This window comes from Misgurnus anguillicaudatus, chromosome 16 (genome assembly GCF_027580225.2).
Source record: "Misgurnus anguillicaudatus chromosome 16, ASM2758022v2, whole genome shotgun sequence".
Classification (NCBI taxonomy): Eukaryota; Metazoa; Chordata; class Actinopteri; order Cypriniformes; family Cobitidae; genus Misgurnus; species Misgurnus anguillicaudatus.
The window spans coordinates 18,220,905-18,242,588 of record NC_073352.2 but is presented as its reverse complement, the minus strand read 5'-3'; the positions used below and the strand labels follow the sequence as shown (position 1 = coordinate 18,242,588).

Here is a 21,684-nt window from a genome sequence, read left to right as displayed (position 1 = left end):
CTTTCTGTTCCTTATGTAAATGTTTAAGCAGTTAACTCTTTATACAAATGTAGTAGTGTACCATTTTATGAATGCCCTGCATTCTGAATTGTCTTTATACTGTAGCATGAAGTAGTAACTAATCATGAAACTAACGGTAAAGCTTACCAAGCCTTTGGCTCATCAACTGTTTTGTTAACTTGGTTTCTTCTACCGCAAAAACCATATATATATAGACAGTTTTGAAATGGATAGCCCCTTGGTTCATCACACTGTGTAATTTTACTGTTGATGCTGGATAAGTTTGTTTAAAAAACACATTTCATGACATTAATACTGTTAGCACGTAAGATTTTGTGTGTTTAATCACACAAATCTCACAGCGTAGAGTAATAGCCCCTACTGCTAAGCTGTTTCTATTACTGCATCCAGCAGCTTGGGCAGCAGTTTGCTGTTTAAAGAGTAAGATGATCAGAGGTGGGATATTTACAGTTGGGAGTCTAGATATTGGCGAATGCCTTTGAGTTAATAGATAAAAGAATAAAAGTTAGTTAAAATGGTTAAGTATAATTTTGGTTTGGCTTGATTCAGAAGAATGCTTATAAAAGACAAACTTTCGAATACCGTATTTTCCGGACTATAAGTCGCTCGGGAGTGTAAGTCACATCAATCAAAAATGCGTCATGAAGATGAAAAAACATATATAAGTCGCAATGGACTACACGTCGCATTTATTTATAAAATTATTTATTAAAAATCCAAGATGAAGAATGGACATTTAATCTGGAAAGGCAAGTTATTCAACTGAACAATAGCACACAGAGCAGCAGGCTGAATAGATGTCTGTACATTAATGTAACATTATTAGTTATTTACACAATACACAATAGCATACAGAACATACCTGGAAAGCTGAATAGGCTAAATAAACAGAACAAGCCAACCAGCATCAAGTTTGCAGGCTCGTCATTCCAGATCACTGAATCCATTGAATTACATAAATACAGGAGCAGCATAAAGCGGACTCTGGCAGCTGTAGATGGTAATGTTGTCTCTTGGTTCATATATGTCAAAATTAATTCATACTGATTTACAAGTGGCGCCTGACTCGAAGTCGCAAACCAGCCAATCTATGAAAAAAGTGACTTGTAGTCCGGAAAATACGGTAGTAATAGCCAATTATAAATCAATTGTCATTGTGTGGGGTAAACTATTGTTATTTTATACATACTTTATTATTTTAATCTTAGTTGTGCTCTTTTGACATTTTAAATTTCAGATCACAATTATCCTTTCGTGGAGGAGTACGTTGCCTCGCCGCACATTCTTTTTGCGCTTCGGAAGGACAAGTTTCTCATGGTTCCCTGCAGAACATCATCCCCAAACCAAATTGTTTCTCTTGAGACCTTTGTAAGTACTGTTTGCCGGGGAGGAGAGAACCTCTTTAAATCCATTAAATGCAAATGTTTATATATATATATATATATATATATATATATATATATATATATATATATATATATATATATAATGCATTGTCACATGTGGTGGGAATGAATGTTTTACCCACTTTCTATGCCCCAGAGGTCTTCTTGACATGACAAATGGAGGATATGTTTTGTATGTTGACCCAACACTGAAAAATACTTTGGACCATAGGCGTCTTTGAGTTTCTCACACCCATTAAAGCCTTGAGCATGTAGATAGAGACACTGTGGCATAGGCTCAGGGAAGCTCAATGCGGCCTGAGTCGTCGCTCTGTCTGCTTCCTGTAAGAACAGGAAGCAGTTTTGTTTTTCACTCTATGGCTATAAATAAGAATCCATGGCTATAAATAAAACATCATGTCCAAGAAGTACAGGTTGTAAAAAAAAATGGCTACAAAGCTGATAAACACAGATGTGTATTTTGCATAAGGGGAGTGTATTTTATTTTTGATAGAAGTTTTAACATTGCAGAAAAATGTATTGTATTAAGTACCGAATTTTGTATTTATTTTAAAACGCTCTGTCTTCTAAAAAGGTCAAAGAGATCAGTCCACTTTGAAGATCTCACATACCAATTAGACTTAATATAATAAACTGCTTGTAGACCCCTAAAAAACAAGTGTGAACAAATCTCTTACATAAGAAAAAGTGAGAACAGTATTCTGTTTCCTCAATAATAACAGTGTTTTTTCCAAAAGGACAGTGGCCACGTACAGTAGTGGATCTAAAGTCATTTCTCACCGTTATTTGCTATAGTGAGAAACACTTCTAACCCAAATGCCACAGATAGTTACATGACCTTCCTGCCAATGGAAGATCTGTCGTCCTTCCTGTTTCCTTCCTTTCCTTCTTTGCTAGCAGAGCACTTGGCCTTAGAACAAACAAAAGAAGTAATATGATGTACAGTATATAACTTAAAGGAACAGTATGTAAGAAATGTCTATCAATTAATCATAAAATGGCCCTCATATTTTACTAGACATTAAGAAATCATTTTCATTTCAAATACTTATATCACTGACTACAGCGGTTTTGCAAGGATATTGTCATTTAAAAAGTGGAGTTGCAGCCCTCAACTGATGTTTATGTTGTCATTTGGTGTATTGGCCACCAGTTGTGTGATTGCAGTACCAGTTTTAGCCACACGTTTTGTGATTGCAATACCAGTTTTGGACACAATCCAACATACTGTTCCTTTAACTACGAACTATGCTTTTTACTAATATAGTCACCCTTGTTTGAATTTTTACTGCATAGGATACCGTACAAACCGTGTAATGCACAATACAAACTAGTTTCTTTCCTAATGAAAAGTCAATTCAGATTCAATTCCTTGTCAATCCAGATTAATCCCATGGCAGATGACATAAAACGCAAAGTGAAGTGGGATCCAAAGATAGGCTTCAAGATGCCCTTGCGCCCTTATGACAGCTACCATCTAATTACGTGTGTCGCCAGTGTGGACAACAGGACGTTTAGTTTACAGTACATCATGAAGAGAATAAGTGAGGCTTTTTGATTCTTAAGATTTAAATTGTTTTTTAACAGAAATATTCTTTTAAATATATTTCAATGCAAAATTATGGTAAATTTGATAAAATTATCTCATTTCGTTCGTTTTTCTGGTTATCTTTGCTTAGCTTTGCAATTGAAAAACGTCCACATCACACCAGAACGTCTAAAAGTTCTGGTCGGTGACACCCTTGTGCTTAACTGCTCTGGAGAGACATCCCTCAATGGCTTAATAGATTTTGATTGGCAGTTTAACAAGAGCTCGGTGAGTTATGGTGCCCTGATTCAATTTCACTGTATCTAAATACATGGGACTATTATATGCACTGTGCTGTATGTGTTACCCCGCTAAAAAGATGAGTTTACACATATCCACAAATGGCTCAAGATGGTGGACAAGCATAACCATGTTTATCAAAAAGTATTCAACTCTTACAAACCCAGTTGATCACGCTGCCTTGGCTAGTTAAAAAAAATGGTAGGGTCATCAATTTATCACTATTGTTAAACAATGCTTGTCTTTTCAACGGGGGGCATTATTACTGCTTGGTTTAAATAAGCATTATGCTAAACTGAGTCTGACATGCTCTAAACATCCTATTTGTCTTTTAGTTCAATCGCACTTTTCATCCAAAATCGACAAAAAGTTCTTTAAGTGAAGTTATTACGATGACCAGAGCTTTAATCATACCTAACGTGACAATGGAGAACAAGGGTACTTATGTGTGCATAGCATCAATTAAAGAAAAAAAGATGCAGGCTTCGTCTAACGTTACAGTGTATGGTGAGGATCTGATAACTACCATAACATATGTTTTTTTTGTAGAAAAGTTTATTTCAATTTGTTTACTGGAATCTGTACTGGATTTTCTTACAGAACATCCATTCCTCAATGTGACCCATAATAGACAGAGATTCACCACTGTTGTAGAGGGAAGACAGGTGCATTTTGAGCCTCGGGTTGTTGCCTTGCCTGCACCAGACAGAGTGATATGGTAAATTATGCATTCAGTTTATTCTTTTTGGCTTGTTCATTTTACTTCTTTCACACAATTTAGGCCTTGTCTTTGCTGCCTATTCGTACAGGTACAAAGATGGAGTTGTCATTTCAGAAAATTCCACATGTTATGAGACTTTTGGTTATCAACTCATCATTAAAGAAGTTAGGCAGAAGGATGCTGGAATCTTTACAATCTCACTGTCAAACCAGGAGAAGGGTCTCTATAGAAACCTCAGCTACAAGCTGGAAGTCAAAGGTAAGGAAATCTGGATAAACTGCACATTATATGAATCATTATACGTCTGTCATTGTGCTATCTTGTTGAGAACGGAATTAATATGGCTAGAGTTGTCATATGTAAGGTTTTAGTAATGTTCTGCCCAGATTTTCAATTTAAACATACCTACCTACCTACCTAAGTATGTTTAGAAATATTTCCGTCCTGAATCTGACCTGCACTGTATGACATCATTACCAACTCACAGCACGACCAGAAAGGTCAAAAACAACAGAAACAGAATGCAGAGATTTCTGTTTGCAATTAAGAAAGTACGTCAGGCTTCATTCATCACATATCCGCTACAAGCTACAACTTTAAACATGTTGTTTTTATCATTCACATACACATATGCACTTCAGTGAGGCCTGCAAGGGCAATATTACTTCCATTTCATTCTTCTCCCTTTCTCCCTCTCTCTTTATTTATATATTTCTGTCTCTAATGTATCTCTCTACCCCGCTCTCATTAAAGGACAAGTTCGGTATTTTACACTTAAAGCCCTGTTTTCAATTTGTTTATGGTGAAATAGAACAGTTTGATACAAGAAACACCCGAAAGTTCTCGGGCCAGCATCATATGTCGAAATTTCAGTCAAAACCGTTCTATTTCATCATAAACAATCTGAAAACAGGGCTTTAAGTGTAAAATACCGAACTTGTCCTTTAAGCTTCTCATAAGCCTTAATATTCTTTTATATTTTTGAGTAATGAGGTGAAAGTATTTTAATGTTAGCCAGTTATCTGCTATCGATCTATATTTTTTCTAATATTTAAAGATTGATGGGATGTATGTCTGTATCCACACAGTCAAGCCAAAGATCTCTGAGGAGGAAGTGGCTCCAGTTGGGCCTCAAACGTACATATCCGGCCAAGAGCAGAAGCTCACCTGCACTGCATTTGGAATTCCCATGCCAAACATTACCTGGTTCTGGCAACCGTGTGATCCCAGCCCCGAGCTTACAGAGTAAGTCCTCAACTTACAAATTTGTACTTTGATTCGACTTGAATGCACATGTCTGCTAGTAAGTCAACCATGCACATTGGGTAAAAGATAACAAAAAGCTTGAGAATGTTGGAATTATTCTTTAGGAACAGAAATATAGACTTGTTTTAGTTCACTGCGTGGCGTCTATAGACATAAACCAGTTGATAATGTTTGCCACCAAATAAATCCCTCACTCTCCTGTATAGCCTGTATCTCTTCGCTTGCTGTATTATCATCTATGATAAATGCTTGCCTGTTCCCTCAGCTCTCATTATTCAATTGAACTGCATCCGTTTCCTTGACATCAGTCCAAAATAAAGTATGTTTATTGATGAAAAATAGCCCCAGAGCTGCATTTTGCAGTCAGTGGCTTTGTAAATGTGAGGACGATTTATCGGTCTCGTTCCCCAAGCTTGCATTTGTGGTGAAAGCAAGAGTGTCCCAGTATAAATGCCAGCCTCTTACTGAACCTTCATGAACGCAGTGGATGTCTGCTGAACTTAGCCGGTGTGACATGACAAGAGATGCTCGTAATTATGAGTAATTAGTTGTCAACGAGTGCTGCTTGCTAAATTTGCAGCCAGAATGCTCTGGGCCATGCACCACAGTGCCAAAATACCACTTTGACTTTTTACATCTAATCTACAATGGCAGATTTGAATGTAGATGGTGAGAGCACAGGACTTTTAACAGCTAATGAGGAGGAGGAATGAAGGAAGAAAATTCGGAAGTAAATTATAAATACATTCCTGCTTTATTTTATTAAATCTAAAGGAATTAGTTAGTTCAGTAATTTAGGCAGTCAACACAGTAGAAAGTGCTGGCAAGATAGATAGACTTCATTAAAAAATTTTCAAATTAGCAATGGTACCAAGGTTCATATTATTTTGACCAAGCTTGACTGAAAACAAGAGCTTTGACAAAGTTGAAAAAAAAAAAGATTTTGGAAACATTTGCATGGGTGATGCGTAAATTATCTACAAACCCTCCATTAGATAATATTTAGATTTCAGGTAGGTCACAGGTTATAATATGTTAAACTGAACTCTTTGATGGAAATCACATTGTGGAGGAAATAGATGAGATCTCTTGGTCTTCATGAAGGTGAGTTCGCAAAGGTCGTCTTAATCAAGGGGTGGTGAGAAGTTATTACTGTTGTCCTCTGTTGACCATGGAGGTCTGGGATCAGCTTTATCTCAGCCGGCCAGAGAGTGGGGGGTTTCCTTTGAATAGTGATGCATGCATGATTCATGCCCTTCCTGTCACGCTTCTGTTTCCTTTCCGACCTCGACTCTCATTAATCCGATTGTTCCTCCCAAAGTGATGCAAAACAGGTCTTCACTCTCCTGTTGCTTGAAAACACAAAACTCAGTCTTGATGCCCAAATGCAGGAAAAACAGACATTCGTCAAAGCCCATGAAACCTTATGGTCCGTGCCAAAAGATAAACATATCTGAAAGACATTGGCTAAATGGATTAATGTTCCCACAGTTTCCTATTATTTTTAAAGGAAGCTCAAATTTCTGTACCACTCTAGAAGTCGAGGGCCTTCACTGAAATTCCACGGCTGTTTGCTTTAGTATTTCCTTGTGTATATCCTGCTTTGATGTTTAAAGGCAAATGCTTCCTAAATTCCAGATGTTTCTTATGCTTCCTAAATTCCAGAGGTTTCTTAATACATTTTTATATTGCTGGTTCACAACAACAGTTTTGATTTCTGTAATACATTTTTTTTGTATCTGATATAGGTGCGAACTTTATACAGATCCATTTCTTGTCATTAAAGAGGAACACACCAGTTACCCTGGTAATGGGATCAAGAATATCAACAGCAAATATGAAGTAATAAAAAGTAAAAACAAGGTATGTTGTTTAAAGTTGTTTATTATATTATACCACGGGTCTGTTGAATGCTGTATTCTGATTGGCTGCAAAATGTTCCATGGGTATGCATTAATTTCTGATAACCGCACACCTTACTTGTCAAATGTCTTAAAAATAGGCACCAGAGCAATGTTTGTGGTAACCGTGGTATATAAGGAATAACTGACTCCGGTCCTTTGAATTATTTTAAAATAATGCACACCCGCGGTGTTTATATATTGATATATTGATATACAATTCTATCTGACTGGGCACATCAATCCAGTAAAGCCCTCATAAACAACTTCCTCTCAGGATTGTTCATGCTCTGAATGTTAAAGGCAGAGTAGGCAGGTTTAAGTAAAAAAAGTCTAAAACACTTTTTTCCAAATTTGTTTAAACTGTCTTTATATAAGTTAAATGTAAGTACTCTGTAAAAGAGAGTATAAAAATCGAGTGTCTGTAGACTGTTCACGACTGTTTTAAACACAGCTAATTTTTCTATTCACTCCATCCACTCTATTTCTTCTATTTACTCTCGTTTGATTTCTTCGTTTATTCCTTTTTTGCCGTCGCTGACTGCATATGCAGGTACTGTGAGTTCTGAATGCTCTTTCTCTGACGTACTTTTGCTCTTCATAGAGTGCCTCGTGCACGTTCAAATTAATCGGGTGTGGGCAGATCCCGTAGCAACAGGGGTGGTGCCATGGTCGTGAGAGAGAGTGATAGTCGCGCAAGCCAATCATTTGTTTCGTCCCGAATGGAAATAATTAGCTGTGTTTAAAACAGGCGTGAGAGGTCTACAGACACTCAAGTGTTATACTCTCTTTTTCGGAGTACTTACATTTTAATTATGTATTGGTATATAAAGACAGTTTAAACAAAATTGTAAAAAAAAGTTTTTTAGATAATTCCTGCCTATCCTGCCTTTAAACCCTGAGATAAAATACATGAGATTACTTTAAATGCTACATATTTGTGGTATATTCTTTGGGATGCTTTAGAGGTGTGGACATCACTTAAAAATGTGTAATGAGACCACAGGGAACAATGGGAACATGGCTGAGTTCTCAAGGCCCAGTTTCAATTTGACTGTATCACCACAAGGATAAATCTACAGTAGATTAACTTCACATCATCAAACCGTACTTTTTGTTTGGTCTGAGCTACTTTGTCTCGTACTCTTTTCTCTTTTTGTGGTGATTATTTCCATGCTTGTGCTGTTGTGATGTATTGTACGGTATACAGTGAACACTACAGACATCATACACCAAACTACCAAGAGGTCTTGTTACCAAAACCATTTATCCAAAAACGAATGGTTTATTATATTTATAGAATTATATAAAAATTGTATTTAAATAATTCATTAGTATAGATGTCTGAGACATTTTGAAACTAAAATTGTTACTAGTGGCCAGATTTTTCTTTGTTGTCAATTCGCAAATGATAAGTGATTCATTTGGATTTTCTTTAGGGTTTTTACTGGTCACACTACAAAACATCAAACAGATTTAAACTTAAAAGATTGGACTGTGACTCACATGCTTATAGAAATGTTCTGATGTAGAATAAATAAAAAGCATTGAAATCATCCGCAATCCATTTTAAATTCATGAAGTCTTTTTTAAGATGGAATTACCAAATACATTTGTATTTTATTTGTCACACCTTCAGTAAAGAGCAGACGCCAGTTAACAGGGCTGCTGCTGCTCTGAATGAATGAATGGTGCCCCAGGATGGAGTTTATATATTAATATTGATATACGAGTCCATCTGACTGGGCACATTCAGTCCAGTAAAGCCCTCATAAACAACTTAATCTCATGGCTTTTTAAAATACATGAGATGACTTCAAATGCTACATATGTATGGGATATTGTTTGTGATGCTTTAGAGGTGTGGACATCACTTAAAAATGTGTTATGAGACCCCAGAGAACCATGGGAACATGGCTGAGTTCTCAAGGCCCAGTTTCAGTTTGACTGTATCACCACAAGGATAAATCTAGATTGAGTTCACATCATGAAACCTTACTTATTTGTTTGGTCAGAGCTAATATGTCTCTTACTCTTTTTTCTTTGTAGTGATTATTTCAATGCTTTTGCTGTTGTCATGTATTGTACGGTATACAGTGAACACTACAGACATCATACAGCAAACTATCAGGAGGCCTTGTTACCAAAACCATTTATGCAAAAACTAATGAAACGGGTTTCATATGTCCCTTTCCTGTACTTGCTCTAATGTCGCAGTTTTTACATTTTGGGTTAAAGGAAACCACACATTTGACTGCGGTAAGAGAATTACAGGAAACATCCAAACCATCAAGTATCAGGATAAAGGTTGTCATTACCAAAAACTTACAGACTGAGGCATTACATAGAAATGTGTTTTGCCATACTGCAAAGTTTTATGTTCCTTTTTTGACATTCCTATGTAGTATTTTCCCACCATAGGAATGTAATTAAGTAATCTCTGCTATTCCTTGTGTAAGGAGTTTTGTTATTATTAGTATGTAATAGGTGTACATTTTGAGGTACACTTGAGTTGTTGTGAATAATAAGATAATGCCTTGCAGGGTAAATGTCTAAAAATGGTCCAACAAGGCCCTATTTAAAAGGGTGGGATTGACTCTTGAATTCCTTTCTGTCACCTCATATAAATTTCCAGCACTGTGAATCCAGCACAGACTGGTTACAGCTCATCTCAGACAGGGCCTGTAGCCATAGAATAAAAAGCAATGAGGTTTAGGTAGGTCAGGCAAAAGAGAAATTTGGAAGGTTACCCAGGAGGCCTTGCACATAATCTCCACAACTGTACAATGTCACTTAGGTAGCTTGTCATATGTGTGGTGTTTATAAACTAGCTTACTTTACATTTATGCATTTGGTAGACACTTTTATTTAAAGCACACTGCATTCAGTCTATATTTTTATGAATTTTCTTTATCACTAACATTCTGTACTGCACCTTTGAAAGAGGAGTACAGTTTAAATTGACCCCGTGAACCTCTTATATAAAAATATAAATTAATACAAAATTTACAAAATTTCATAAGGATATTTCACAGGTTTGGTTACAAAATCAGATAATACTTGGAAATACCTGCTAAAATAAGGCTTATTACTAAGATGTTTTTTCATGTTTGTCAGTTTATAGTTTATATAAAAAAATCTACTTTTTTTTTCACCTAAACGGAAATCACCTAAACAAACACGCCCCTAGCCCAATAGACCCCTTCAACAGTTGTAAACATTGAATGACTATCGGGTGCGTGCGCAGCATGGGGTCAAACTGTTCATACCATCCAGGCTTTATAATGTAATCTAACAGGGCTGAAAAATGATGACTTACCTCAAATGAAGTGAGCACTACAAACACAAGCCTCTTTGATATTTGTATTGTTCCAGTCTGCACGTTAATTGCTTGCAGCTGCAGATGTTGTTTTTTTTTTTGTTTTTGAGATTCTGCATGAATCGCAAAAACTTAACGGAAGACCTGGTGCGATTTTCACAGCCCACAACGTAAGTAGGCATTTTTGACGATACCGAATAATACGCAACTCTATCTGCTGTAATGACTTTTCTGACCCTGACATGCGCAGTGGAAACTGCCTGTGACGTGAACCGTGAAGGGGTCTATAGAATCTGGACCTTCTTTTGATAGACCCGCCCCTCACATACACAACCCAGGCACTGATGTCAGTTAGTAGACACGCCCCGATTGGCTATAAGTGTGTTTTTCAAAAATCATGCACCCCGCCTTTAAGTTGAAACTTAGTAATAATTTGTGATTTATAAAGGAAAATGCACATGAATTTATAAAAAATTGCCTGTATTTGTTGTTACAAAACTAACAAGTGTTCATTTACTGAAACATTTATTCCTAACATGTATGATTTTTGTCCTTCCCTATAGACTATAAGCACTCTGGTTGTGAAAGCAGCTAATGTGTCAGGCATCTACTCCTGTACAGCAAGAAATGAACTTGGGAACCGGACAATGAGAATCCCTTTCTATGTGGATGGTAAATTTTCAAATGCATTTGAGTTACTACATTTATATTCCATAATTTATATACATTTATTTCAGCTATTAAGATGTTAATTTAATTTTTCAGCCAATAAATAAGGACAAGTTCGGTATTTTACACTAAAAGCCCTGTTTTCAGATTGTTTATGATGAAATAGAACGGTTTTGACTGAAATTTGGACATATGATGCTGGCCCGAGAATTTTCGGATGTTTGTTGTATCACCCCCCACCTCTACAATGGCTGCATAGGTGCACTGAAACAATCCTTCCTAAAATGCATTAAACTTTTGTTTACAAAGACGTGAAATTTACCAAGTGGTCAGGGGTGTTCACTGATATGCTCACACAAAAAATAGCTGCAAAAGATGCTTTCCAACAGGTTTTATCATAGTTTTTGACTTGTATTGGATGTGCTGTGAGGTCCGGTATTACTCCGCGCCGGGAACCTTGTTTGTATTCTTGCAAATGGCAAAGGTCGATTATCGCCACCAACTGGGCTGGAGTGTTTATTATTCAAGCTCTCAACGGAAGAATGTACGGGTGTGAGGCGTTTGGAAAAATAGGTCCACAAGTTTACAACGAATGGTAAAACACCTGTTGGAACGCATCTTTTGCAGCGATTTTTGTGTGATCATATCAGTGAACACCCCTGACCACTCGGTGAGTTTTACGAATTCTGTGTAATTAAACCTCAGAAAAATAGGGCTTGTTAATTTAAATTGATACGGATGGAATGTGCAATATAAATCGCACCATAAAAATTTTGAGAGATGAGAGATAGAAGATAAAATGGTGAATGATAGAAGATAAAATGGTGAATTTCAAGTGGCAGGTAGCCAGAACATAACAAAAAGCCCAGGAGAATGTGCTGTGCTATGCAAGAAGTGAGGATGATTTTGTGGACAGGAATGCTGGTCAAAGGGATAAAATAATAATAACATCTGTCTTCTCTTGTCGGCCATAGATTGCTGTGAATAAACAAGTGTTTTATAGACACAGCCTGGTTCTTTAGGTCAGCCATCGCTGTCGCCATCCGCCAACAAACGTGCTTTCAATTAGGTGTGATGAAACAGGAAATAACTGCAAATTTGACATTCCTGGAATGGCAATGTGCAGCTATGTGTTTGTAGTGCAAGCCAGAATAGGACAACTTATTTCAATCTATGGCGCAGGTTTTGGACCTTTACGAGGCAAATGTTTTGCGAGTTAGTCTTGCTCCATCGATTGTAGAATGTAGATTACATGAAAAACAACTTTTTTCATCCAGTCTTTTAATACCTTGTCCTCTTGTATCTCTTATTAGATCACCCAAAACCTTTCAAGATTGAACCCTTAACGGCTGTTGCAGGAGATAACATAACGCTGACCTGCAGGGGCACAAGGTTTCTCTATCACAATTTCAGCTGGCATGATCCCCTGGGTAACAGGGTGCCCGATAGCGAAACCATACTTCGGATTGAGCCTTACAGTGTGTCTTTGTCAGTCAAGCTGCACAATGTTTCCAGAGACGTGCTAGGCTACAAGTGCCGAGCTGTCAATATCAACTTAAATAAAGAGGTCAATACGACAGCTGTTTTAACAATTAATGGTGAGTTCCAGAGCCAAGAGATTTAGTCTTTATCTACTGTATGATATTATGTTAGATCTTTATCTTACTGTGTCTATCAGTATAAAACAGCTGGTGTGTTTCTGAAAAAAAAAGTTATAGTCAATTTTATCCCAAAATTTAATAAATTTATCGTACATTGCACTGGTGTTTTATGACAATTCAGCACATTATATTCCCCCAGCTTCCCATTACTGTAATATTGCAATGAAAATATTTCTGTACTTTACATTCCTGGCAGAATTGTTATTAAATATGCTTAATTTTACTTTATTAAAAGTATAATTTCTTATAATTATAACATTTGTTGTAATTACTTTTGTTCTTTGTAATTTTCTTGACTATTTTTTGATCATGTGAGATTTACTTTGTTGCTACAAAATACATGTAAGTGTGTGAACTGTAAATGAATATGTATCTTTCTGTTGTATGATAGATCGGATAGTTCCCTTTCTAAAGCAGAATCTGACCAATCAAGATGTAAACAGCAGCAGTACCCTGACACTTGCCTGCTTGGCTTCTGGTGAGCCAAAACCCTTAATCACATGGTACAAAGACAAGACTCCCGTCACAGCAGGACCAGGTGAGGAACCACTATAAATAATACAAATATTCATCTTGGTTTTTTGTGAGAACAACAGAAATATGAAAACAAATTCTTCATAAATATATAAAAAGTTGACACACCGAATATCCAGAAATACAAAACTTGTACTCTCATACGGGTAATGTTTTAAACACACAACTGCTTAGCCACTGAGATAATGATTTTTATAATAATACAGTACATTTTTGAGACCTAATATATATATAGTGCTAAACAATGCTTTTAAAGCTCACATAACACACGCTGCATTTTTGATGGTAATCTGAAGTACCTATAGAGTAGTATTACATCCTTTATATCTCCGAAGCGTGTTTAGTTAAATCATATTTATAAAAGAAAGATTAGTTTTACAGATTCTTTCCGATAACGTATGAAAAAATGAAGAAGAAGGAGTTACTACCGTGGTTGTTGACTGTCTTTAGCTGCAAAACCCTTAAAGTGCATGCAAGCTTTTGTGGCAATAACTTCTTATGACAAGACATAGTAACACTTGCAAATCACTAAAGGTGTAACTAGAAACACTGCAAAGTGCAAATGATGAAAGTCAAAGTGTAAAAATGAAGAAACTGAAGCACACATTAGATGGCACTGTGGTCCATGTGAATGCCACATATGGGTTGTCTTCAGGTCCAAGTACTCACAGGGGATTCAAGTTTGAATGTGATCCACGGTCGTTTTGCACGTCGTCATTTACAAAAAGACGTGGCATTAGCGGATTCTGATAACATAGCAGTATTTCTGAATGACGCGAGGCTTAAGCACATAAAATGCAAAAAAATATTTGGGCAGTGGGCCATTTAATATATATGAAGTATATCATAATTATATATTTTATATGTGTATTGACATCAGTCGAAAACAGATTATTCTAGAAGCAAAATATTACTTTTGCAACTATTTTATACAATTTTTAGGCCGGTGTATTGTTCCAGTACATGCATAATAAAGGCAGGGATGTGTTGGTGGTAAATGGGTCCAATTTTGATTTCATATACTATAGCTTAACAATAGGCTGTTTACAATTGCCTGTAGCTATTTGGTACTATAATGTTGAATCTGATATGAATCTGTTTTGTAAGGTGTAATTATTATTAAATTAATTTTTATATCATTCTTTCAGGAATCACTCTAAAAGATGATGGGACTCTGATCATTGAGAGGGTGAAAAAAGATGACGAAGGCATGTATGAATGTCACGCCAGCAATGCTGAAGGTGTAGCAATATCAAGCGCCGTTATTACTGTAGTAGGAGAGTATAGAGCTTCTGACTATCTGTTCAACAGGATTTCCTTTTATTATCAATGTATCATTGGCATAATCAGTGAATAAAGACGCAAATGGTCCTTTTGGGTGGTAATGTACTAAAAAACTTCTTATCAGCACTAATTTCAAGACTTCAAATGCAAATGGTATGAATAGCTTTTTTAAAATAACTTTTCAATGAGAAAGTCAGTGTTAAGCTGCCAGGAATACCATTCAGATTCCAGACCCCCTTTTATGATGGAGGTCTGGGAGTTGAAGTCAGGGTCCTGTCACAAGGGAGTTGACCTCCTCACAGTCTTTAAAGAGGTTCATTAATGATCGGCGGGACATCTCCTTAAGGAGACAGGGGGGTTTGAAACATGGGGAAGGCTAAAGGGAAGAGTAATAGTCAGTTAAAATGCCCTAATTGGTTCTTAAAAAAAAAAAAAATTCTTTAGGGATTGCCCCCTTCCAAAGAAATCCCACTAGTCCAGTTTTGGTCTCTTGCTTTGCAAGATGTCTACATAAATGAATATGTTTGACTTGGGTTAAGAAAAACAGAATGTGTTTTGAAATTTTTATCTTTCCCTGTTTGGAAACGAAAATTCCTTGTATGTATACAGTTATGAAAGCACTCAGTACAAGACTACATGCATGAATGCATGCATGATTAATGACGGCGAGTGAACCAGACCCCAATTCAAATATACAACCCTGCATGCTCTCACGTGCAATATGTACACAGTTTGACAGAGTAAATGAGAAATGTAAATCTACTCTTAAACTTCAGAAACATTTAAGATGTCCTAAAGAAGAAATTACAATGCAAAAGAAAAACGACATAACAATTTATGTATTGCACAATCTGATGCAGGTTTAATTTTTTTTTTTTTTTTAAGATATACATGGTATGACTTGGTGCATAGTTATCATATACGTACAAATATTAGTAAAATCAAGGTTTTATCAACGGCATTTAATGAAATTTGCAACATTCAGCTTTGTAATGAATATTATACATATAACCTTTACTTGCTGTCTACACACAGGAGAAGAGGGTAAAGCAAACATTGAGGTGATCATCTTAGTTTGTACTGGGGCCGCTGCAACATTTCTGTGGATCATGCTTATTCTGTTCATCCGAAAATTAAGAAAGCCAAGTTAACTATAACTAAACTTCAGTCTATAGATCCTAGTGAACTATATTGGCCCACACTGGTGCTTACATAATCTAAGGGTTTTGCTTTACTCAACATTTTTTCTGGTGACCTATGACAAACACTTAGTCATGTTGTCAACTCTGTGTGAAATATTGCGTATTTTTATCTGTGTGTCATTGTAGCTCTGCAACCCTTAGCTTGTGTAGATACCATATCACTGAACTACATATGTCTACACTTTCATGATTTAAGTAAGAACTCAATCTGTGTCCACCAGCCAAGTTCAGCAGATTTAAAGACTGGGTACCTGTCCATCATCATGGACCCCGACCAGATACCCCTCGATGAACAGTGCGATCGTCTCCCCTACGACAGCAACAAATGGGAGTTCCCTAGAGACCGTCTGAGACTTGGTGAGTTCACAGAGCTTTATTCACTTTTCCAAACCAAAAAATGTGGTTTCTTTGCAATTTCACTGTCATTCAGGAAGCTGAATGACAAAAGGCTTACTCATAAATGGTTCAAGTCAATTTGCTCCTTAATTCTCAGGCCTATTTTCTGATTACGGTGGGCAACAGGGTCGTCTAAATTTTCAAAAGAAAATATTATGCTATTATTTATCAGTGACCCACTTCTTTCGTTCGGTCCTAACTGCCTCAGTGGAGGGGCAGCCATGCACCCTCAACCTCAGCAGGCTGTTTTAATTACAGTCTCGCATCAGGTCTGACAGGGCATAATGACTGATTTATGAACCCCCAGGGCACGGCAAGATCATGTAGACACTTTCTTTCTCTATGTTTCTCTCTAACAGGTAAAACTTTGGGCCATGGAGCATTTGGGAAAGTTGTAGAGGCCTCTGCATTCGGCATCGACAAGATGTCTACTTGCAAAACAGTGGCTGTGAAAATGCTGAAAGGTACCTTATGTATAAAAGTGTGATCTGATCTTGGCTTTGATCAACCTTGGTGAAAATTAAATTAAAAAGAGTAAAAATGTATAAGCAAATAAAAAAGTACATAAAAAGTTCAAAGTATGCTATTTAAAACTACAATTATTTGTTTTTGGAATTTTTAGTTTAGTTTTTTATTCATAAACATTTGACGTAGGCTCTTTTCTCACATCACAAATATTCTTTATTAACCATAGGTGGGAAGCCTTACAGTATATGGCAATATTAAAACGGATTATTCTGTGTAATATTGAATGGAATACTGTCCACCATTCATGTTTTTTTAATCAGAGACTGAAAACTGAAACCTGTCTATCTTTTTGTACATGTTTCTTGTGTGCATGCAAAGATTATTAGCAGCTGTCCAGATTATTACTTGCTAAGTTGCTACGTGATTGTCCACAGATATGAAAAATTCTGCAAAAGGACATAAAGTACGAACATACTTAATGTGCAAATACTCACGTAGCATTTATAAACAAACAGATGTTTATTAAATTACATTGAACCAGAACCAAGAAGGTTGACCTTCTGTAATAGGTTAATGATTGCTATCATATTATTGCTGCATACCAAGATGTCCTCTTCTATAGTGAACCACTGCAGGAGGCAAGACTGATGCCTACCAGGTCAGATCTTAATAAAAAGCAGTTTTCCCTTTAGTGCCTACGCAGATTTCACTTTTTGAATTTCATTTGGATGTGCCTATAAAAATTATACTGCTTTTTGTATTTTCTCCTGGCCAGGAGAAATAAATTTTTGGTGATAATAAAGAAGTTCCTTTGTTATTATAAGTGCATTATGAATTAAAAAATTCCCGCCTTTACTTTAGTGTCAGGAATGAACGTCACACTGGGTCTATAACCTATTTTGAGACAAGGACAACTAATATTCCTCTGTGACAGTAAAAGGTGTCTTTGGTATAAATCATGTACAAATTACTGCTAAATGCTGACCATAGCTTATTTGTGTCACTTTGATGGGTCTAAACTGCAGGAAACCTGATGTGTTAAAAACACAGCCCTCCAGTCTGACGCCGTGACCTTAGAGGGTCACCACCAGCATATATTTCCCTCCTATAATACGTGCAAATTACTGAGATGCTGAAAGTTTGGTTCACTTTTAAAAAAGTATAACAACGTTGCCTCCAGATGTTAATCGCAATGGCAGGGCTTTTTATGTGTAAATCTATTTTTATGCAAATTATAAAATGTTAATGTATTCTGGAAAGATGTATTAAAGGGACACAAGGCAGCATTTTTATGTTAATAAATCATCTTCGTAAGTCGGTATATGGTTACATGACGAATAAAGACTCTCTCGCCCGCCCCTACCGTCTGTAGGAAGAATACCCCACTTGCAAGTTCGCTGTATCCGACCCGGTGTCCTTCAGTCTCGTAAAGTCTCAGATATAGAAAGCATGTACTCCCAGACACTAGGGGGAGCTAGTAGAGAAATAATACTCAGACTTGCCTTGTGTCCCTTTAAAATGTAAAGTTTGTGTTTGGTAAATACCAATAAAAATTTCTAGATTTCATATAGAATAAAAATTAAATTCATTTACATTTACATTTACGCTTTTATCCAAAGCACCTACAGTCATTCAAGAAATGTGTTTTTTTAACACTGTGTGTTCCCTGGGATCAAACCTACAAACTTGTGCGCATGAACACAATGCTTTTCCAGTTGATAACATATCTACCAGTTGAAAATGTGTTGTTCAGTAAAGAACATAAGATATAATTTTACGATTTAATGGGATTTTTTTTCTCTTCTGGCCACAATAAACAGCGGGAGCTACAAACAATGAGTGCAGAGCGTTAATGTCTGAACTGAAGATTCTCATTCATATTGGTCATCACCTCAATGTGGTCAATCTGCTGGGAGCCTGCACAAAGCGCGGAGGTGAGCAGAAAATTCAATGTGCAAATTTATGTTACATTTCATCTATTTTCTTTCTGTTTACATTTATTATTTCTCTGATTCATGTCCAGGTCCGTTAATGATAATTGTGGAATATTGCAAGTATGGAAACCTTTCCAACTACTTAAGGAGTAGAAGGGGTGACTTTGTGGTTTACAAGGTAAGCAGTGAACAATTTTTTCCTTTTTGCACATTTTTCACACATCCCACATCTAAATATCATGAATGGAATGTCTTGTAATAATATTGTAATAACAGTCTCAGGACGGCAAGGCTGTGCGGTCGAGTTCGGGGTGTGACCTGAGCGAGCTCATCAAACGTAGATTGGAGAGCGTGGCTAGCACCGGAAGTTCAGCCAGCTCTGGCTTCATTGAAGATAAGAGCTACTGCGATTCAGAGGAAGAAGAGGAAGGTAGCGGCTGAGTTTCTTCCTTCCCTGTACCCCCTCCCCCATACCCCGGTCTCACCACCACCCCACCCCTCGTATCGCAAGCCAACACTGAATGTTTTTTACCGTCGGGCTGATATGTCTCTTCCTCACGGGTTAAAAAAAACAACTAAAATTTAGCAAGAGCCACTGTCACCCACTGCGCTCAGGGCTTTTTTTAATTTCCTGCAGAGCTCTAGTCTTAAGCGTGCGCGTTGGGTTGCAATGTCCTGTGCCTGTTATTTTTGTTTCCATAAACTATTTACTCAGGTGGATGACCCACCCAAAAAAAACCCCACTTGAGTTTCATTGACAAACTGCACATTGAAGTCTGTCTTAAAAGAGAAGTCATGTTTTATTTTGTCTCTGTAAAGGATGTGTATGTTGTAAACAGGAGTATTATGGAGGAGAAAAGAGATTGATAAAAGAAACAGAGAGGTCACCATTTAAGGCTTCTTGATGGATTGCTATATTTATATTAGTTATTTATAAACTTAAACTTAATATATTAAATCAAAATATGTATATGGGAAAATATATAAAATAAAATTAGTTTGAATTGTATTAACAATAAAAATAGAGTTTTGCTGCAATGTGTATATCAGTTGTATTTTACATTTTGGATAGAGTCAAGCTAAAATTTAGCTTAATTTTACTTTTAAGTTATGTAAAATTTTAAATGCAAAAATCAGCATTCATAAAGTTTATCCCCATCTGCCTTTGAACATTACATTTAATAATTGTTTAATAACATGTTTAAATGCATTTTTGCACAATTTAATGGAAAAATGCAAAACAAGTATGCAGATTCTGTCAGTCTGGTAATTATTTATCACACATACTGTATTAAATAGTTCTTGTGTAAAACACATGGGATTTGTGCACTGAATGCTTTTCAAAAAAATAAGATACCAAATTCATGGAAAGTAAGAGTAAAAGATTCTTAGAAAATCAGTCTGTTTTTGTTTTGCATACCAAAAATTACATAACAGGTGTATGGTTTTGATTTAGCAGCTAATACCCTTTCAACCTTTTCATGCAGAGCCAGAAGATCTGTATAAAAAAGTGCTCACACTGGAGGACTTGATTTGCTACAGCTTTCAAGTGGCTAAAGGGATGGAGTTTTTGGCATCGCGTAAATGTAAGAAATGTCTTTTTGGCTGTTAACAGTTTTATGAAAAATGAAGGTCCAGCCCTTGAAATGCATTGTGTTTATTGTTGGTTCTGACAGCTTATTGTAATTCCAGTTTTCTTTTGGAACAGTTATGGCTCTTTGTGATTTAGTATAATAGTTGTTGTAATCTCTTTATTTTAGCAACTGCTAGAGAAGTTTAGCCCAAATTTCTAGAAATGTATTGATTGTATCGTGTACACACTCGTTCACAAACATCTAATAGATGAGATTCGTTGCCACATAGACTGAACATGTAGTAAAGCATATGTGGTTTAATCCCAACTAAGGTCAAAGTTTTCCCTGTGGACGTTCCATATGTTATACATTATCACAACTTTCCATCATATGCTTCATCTGACAACGCAATGCAGCACATGGTCCAAATAAGACACAGAATTTTGACTTTGAAACTCAGACCCATTTATTACAATAATTACGGGGAATTAAGGTATATGATATTTTGCTAATTTATTGTTTTTATGCTCTCCAAGTGTATTCATCGGGATCTGGCTGCACGCAACATCTTGTTGTCTGAAAACAATGTTGTGAAGATTTGTGATTTTGGACTTGCAAGAGACATATACAAGGACCCCGACTATGTCCGTAAAGGAGACGTAAGTGTTGCATGTTTATTACTCAATGAATACTTTATATCCAAATTGTGCAAAGTGTTCAGTATTGTACACGTACAACTTTTTAAAACTGCTTTGTATGATGGATAAGCACGATAACAGTCCAAAACCACATACATTGCTACGGACATGAAAAACGATATGATAATTATTTAATGCCAAGAGTCTTTGGCATGTCGTTTGTCATTTTATAGCCTTGATAATATTGTTCTGGTTAAAAATGTTTTCGTTGTGGTCAGGTGCAAACCAAGATCTCATGCAAAATAGGCTTTTGGATTAAAATAGACATAATAACATTAGGAGTAGTGAAATAGGTCCTAACATTTACAATGATCATGCACTTCTTTTACAGGCCCGACTTCCCTTAAAGTGGATGGCGCCAGAGGCAATATTTGACAAGATCTATACTACTCAGAGTGATGTGTGGTCATTCGGTGTCTTGATGTGGGAGATCTTTTCTCTGGGTAAATACCAAGCTGTCCTAAGAGAATATAACTCACAACCTTTATGTTTACAGGGGACACAGAGCCATCAGTTCAATAGATCAGGATACAAGACGGTTCAAGAACTTGCAACAGTTAGGGTATTTTCTAACGCTTTGTGGTCTCTTATCACAAAACCATCTCCATTTAGTATTTCAGGGAGATTAAATTTTGAAAGTGTATTTTCTCGGAACAATGCTTTAGGCTGTAATGTTTTCTGTGAATCGTGCAAAGCACCACGTTTTCTTTTCTTCCATCTACACAGGCGTCTATCAGACTTTGTTTGTTTGCTGTACTGGTTCGTTATGTTTTACACCAAAGCAAAAAGCCCAGACGGGATT

General features: G+C 36.5%; 1 protein-coding gene across 2 annotated transcripts in view; it reads left to right on the top strand.

The window, feature by feature from the left end:
• The window catches only part of kdrl (kinase insert domain receptor like), a 50,574-nt gene that overhangs the window by 14,393 nt on the left and 14,497 nt on the right, over nucleotides 1-21,684 (top strand). For both annotated transcript variants that reach the window (XM_073854245.1, XM_073854244.1), the window contains exons 4-24: nucleotides 1,259-1,389; nucleotides 2,812-2,971; nucleotides 3,107-3,243; nucleotides 3,591-3,762; nucleotides 3,856-3,973; nucleotides 4,065-4,234; nucleotides 5,065-5,221; nucleotides 6,991-7,105; nucleotides 11,026-11,134; nucleotides 12,445-12,729; nucleotides 13,184-13,330; nucleotides 14,475-14,607; nucleotides 15,650-15,759; nucleotides 16,041-16,169; nucleotides 16,568-16,672; nucleotides 18,497-18,610; nucleotides 18,700-18,788; nucleotides 18,887-19,040; nucleotides 20,098-20,199; nucleotides 20,725-20,843; nucleotides 21,214-21,325. In XM_073854245.1, coding sequence (XP_073710346.1) covers nucleotides 1,259-1,389; nucleotides 2,812-2,971; nucleotides 3,107-3,243; nucleotides 3,591-3,762; nucleotides 3,856-3,973; nucleotides 4,065-4,234; nucleotides 5,065-5,221; nucleotides 6,991-7,105; nucleotides 11,026-11,134; nucleotides 12,445-12,729; nucleotides 13,184-13,330; nucleotides 14,475-14,607; nucleotides 15,650-15,759; nucleotides 16,041-16,169; nucleotides 16,568-16,672; nucleotides 18,497-18,610; nucleotides 18,700-18,788; nucleotides 18,887-19,040; nucleotides 20,098-20,199; nucleotides 20,725-20,843; nucleotides 21,214-21,325 — 2,868 coding nt within the window. The remainder of the gene's footprint in view (nucleotides 1-1,258; nucleotides 1,390-2,811; nucleotides 2,972-3,106; nucleotides 3,244-3,590; nucleotides 3,763-3,855; nucleotides 3,974-4,064; nucleotides 4,235-5,064; nucleotides 5,222-6,990; nucleotides 7,106-11,025; nucleotides 11,135-12,444; nucleotides 12,730-13,183; nucleotides 13,331-14,474; nucleotides 14,608-15,649; nucleotides 15,760-16,040; nucleotides 16,170-16,567; nucleotides 16,673-18,496; nucleotides 18,611-18,699; nucleotides 18,789-18,886; nucleotides 19,041-20,097; nucleotides 20,200-20,724; nucleotides 20,844-21,213; nucleotides 21,326-21,684) is intronic.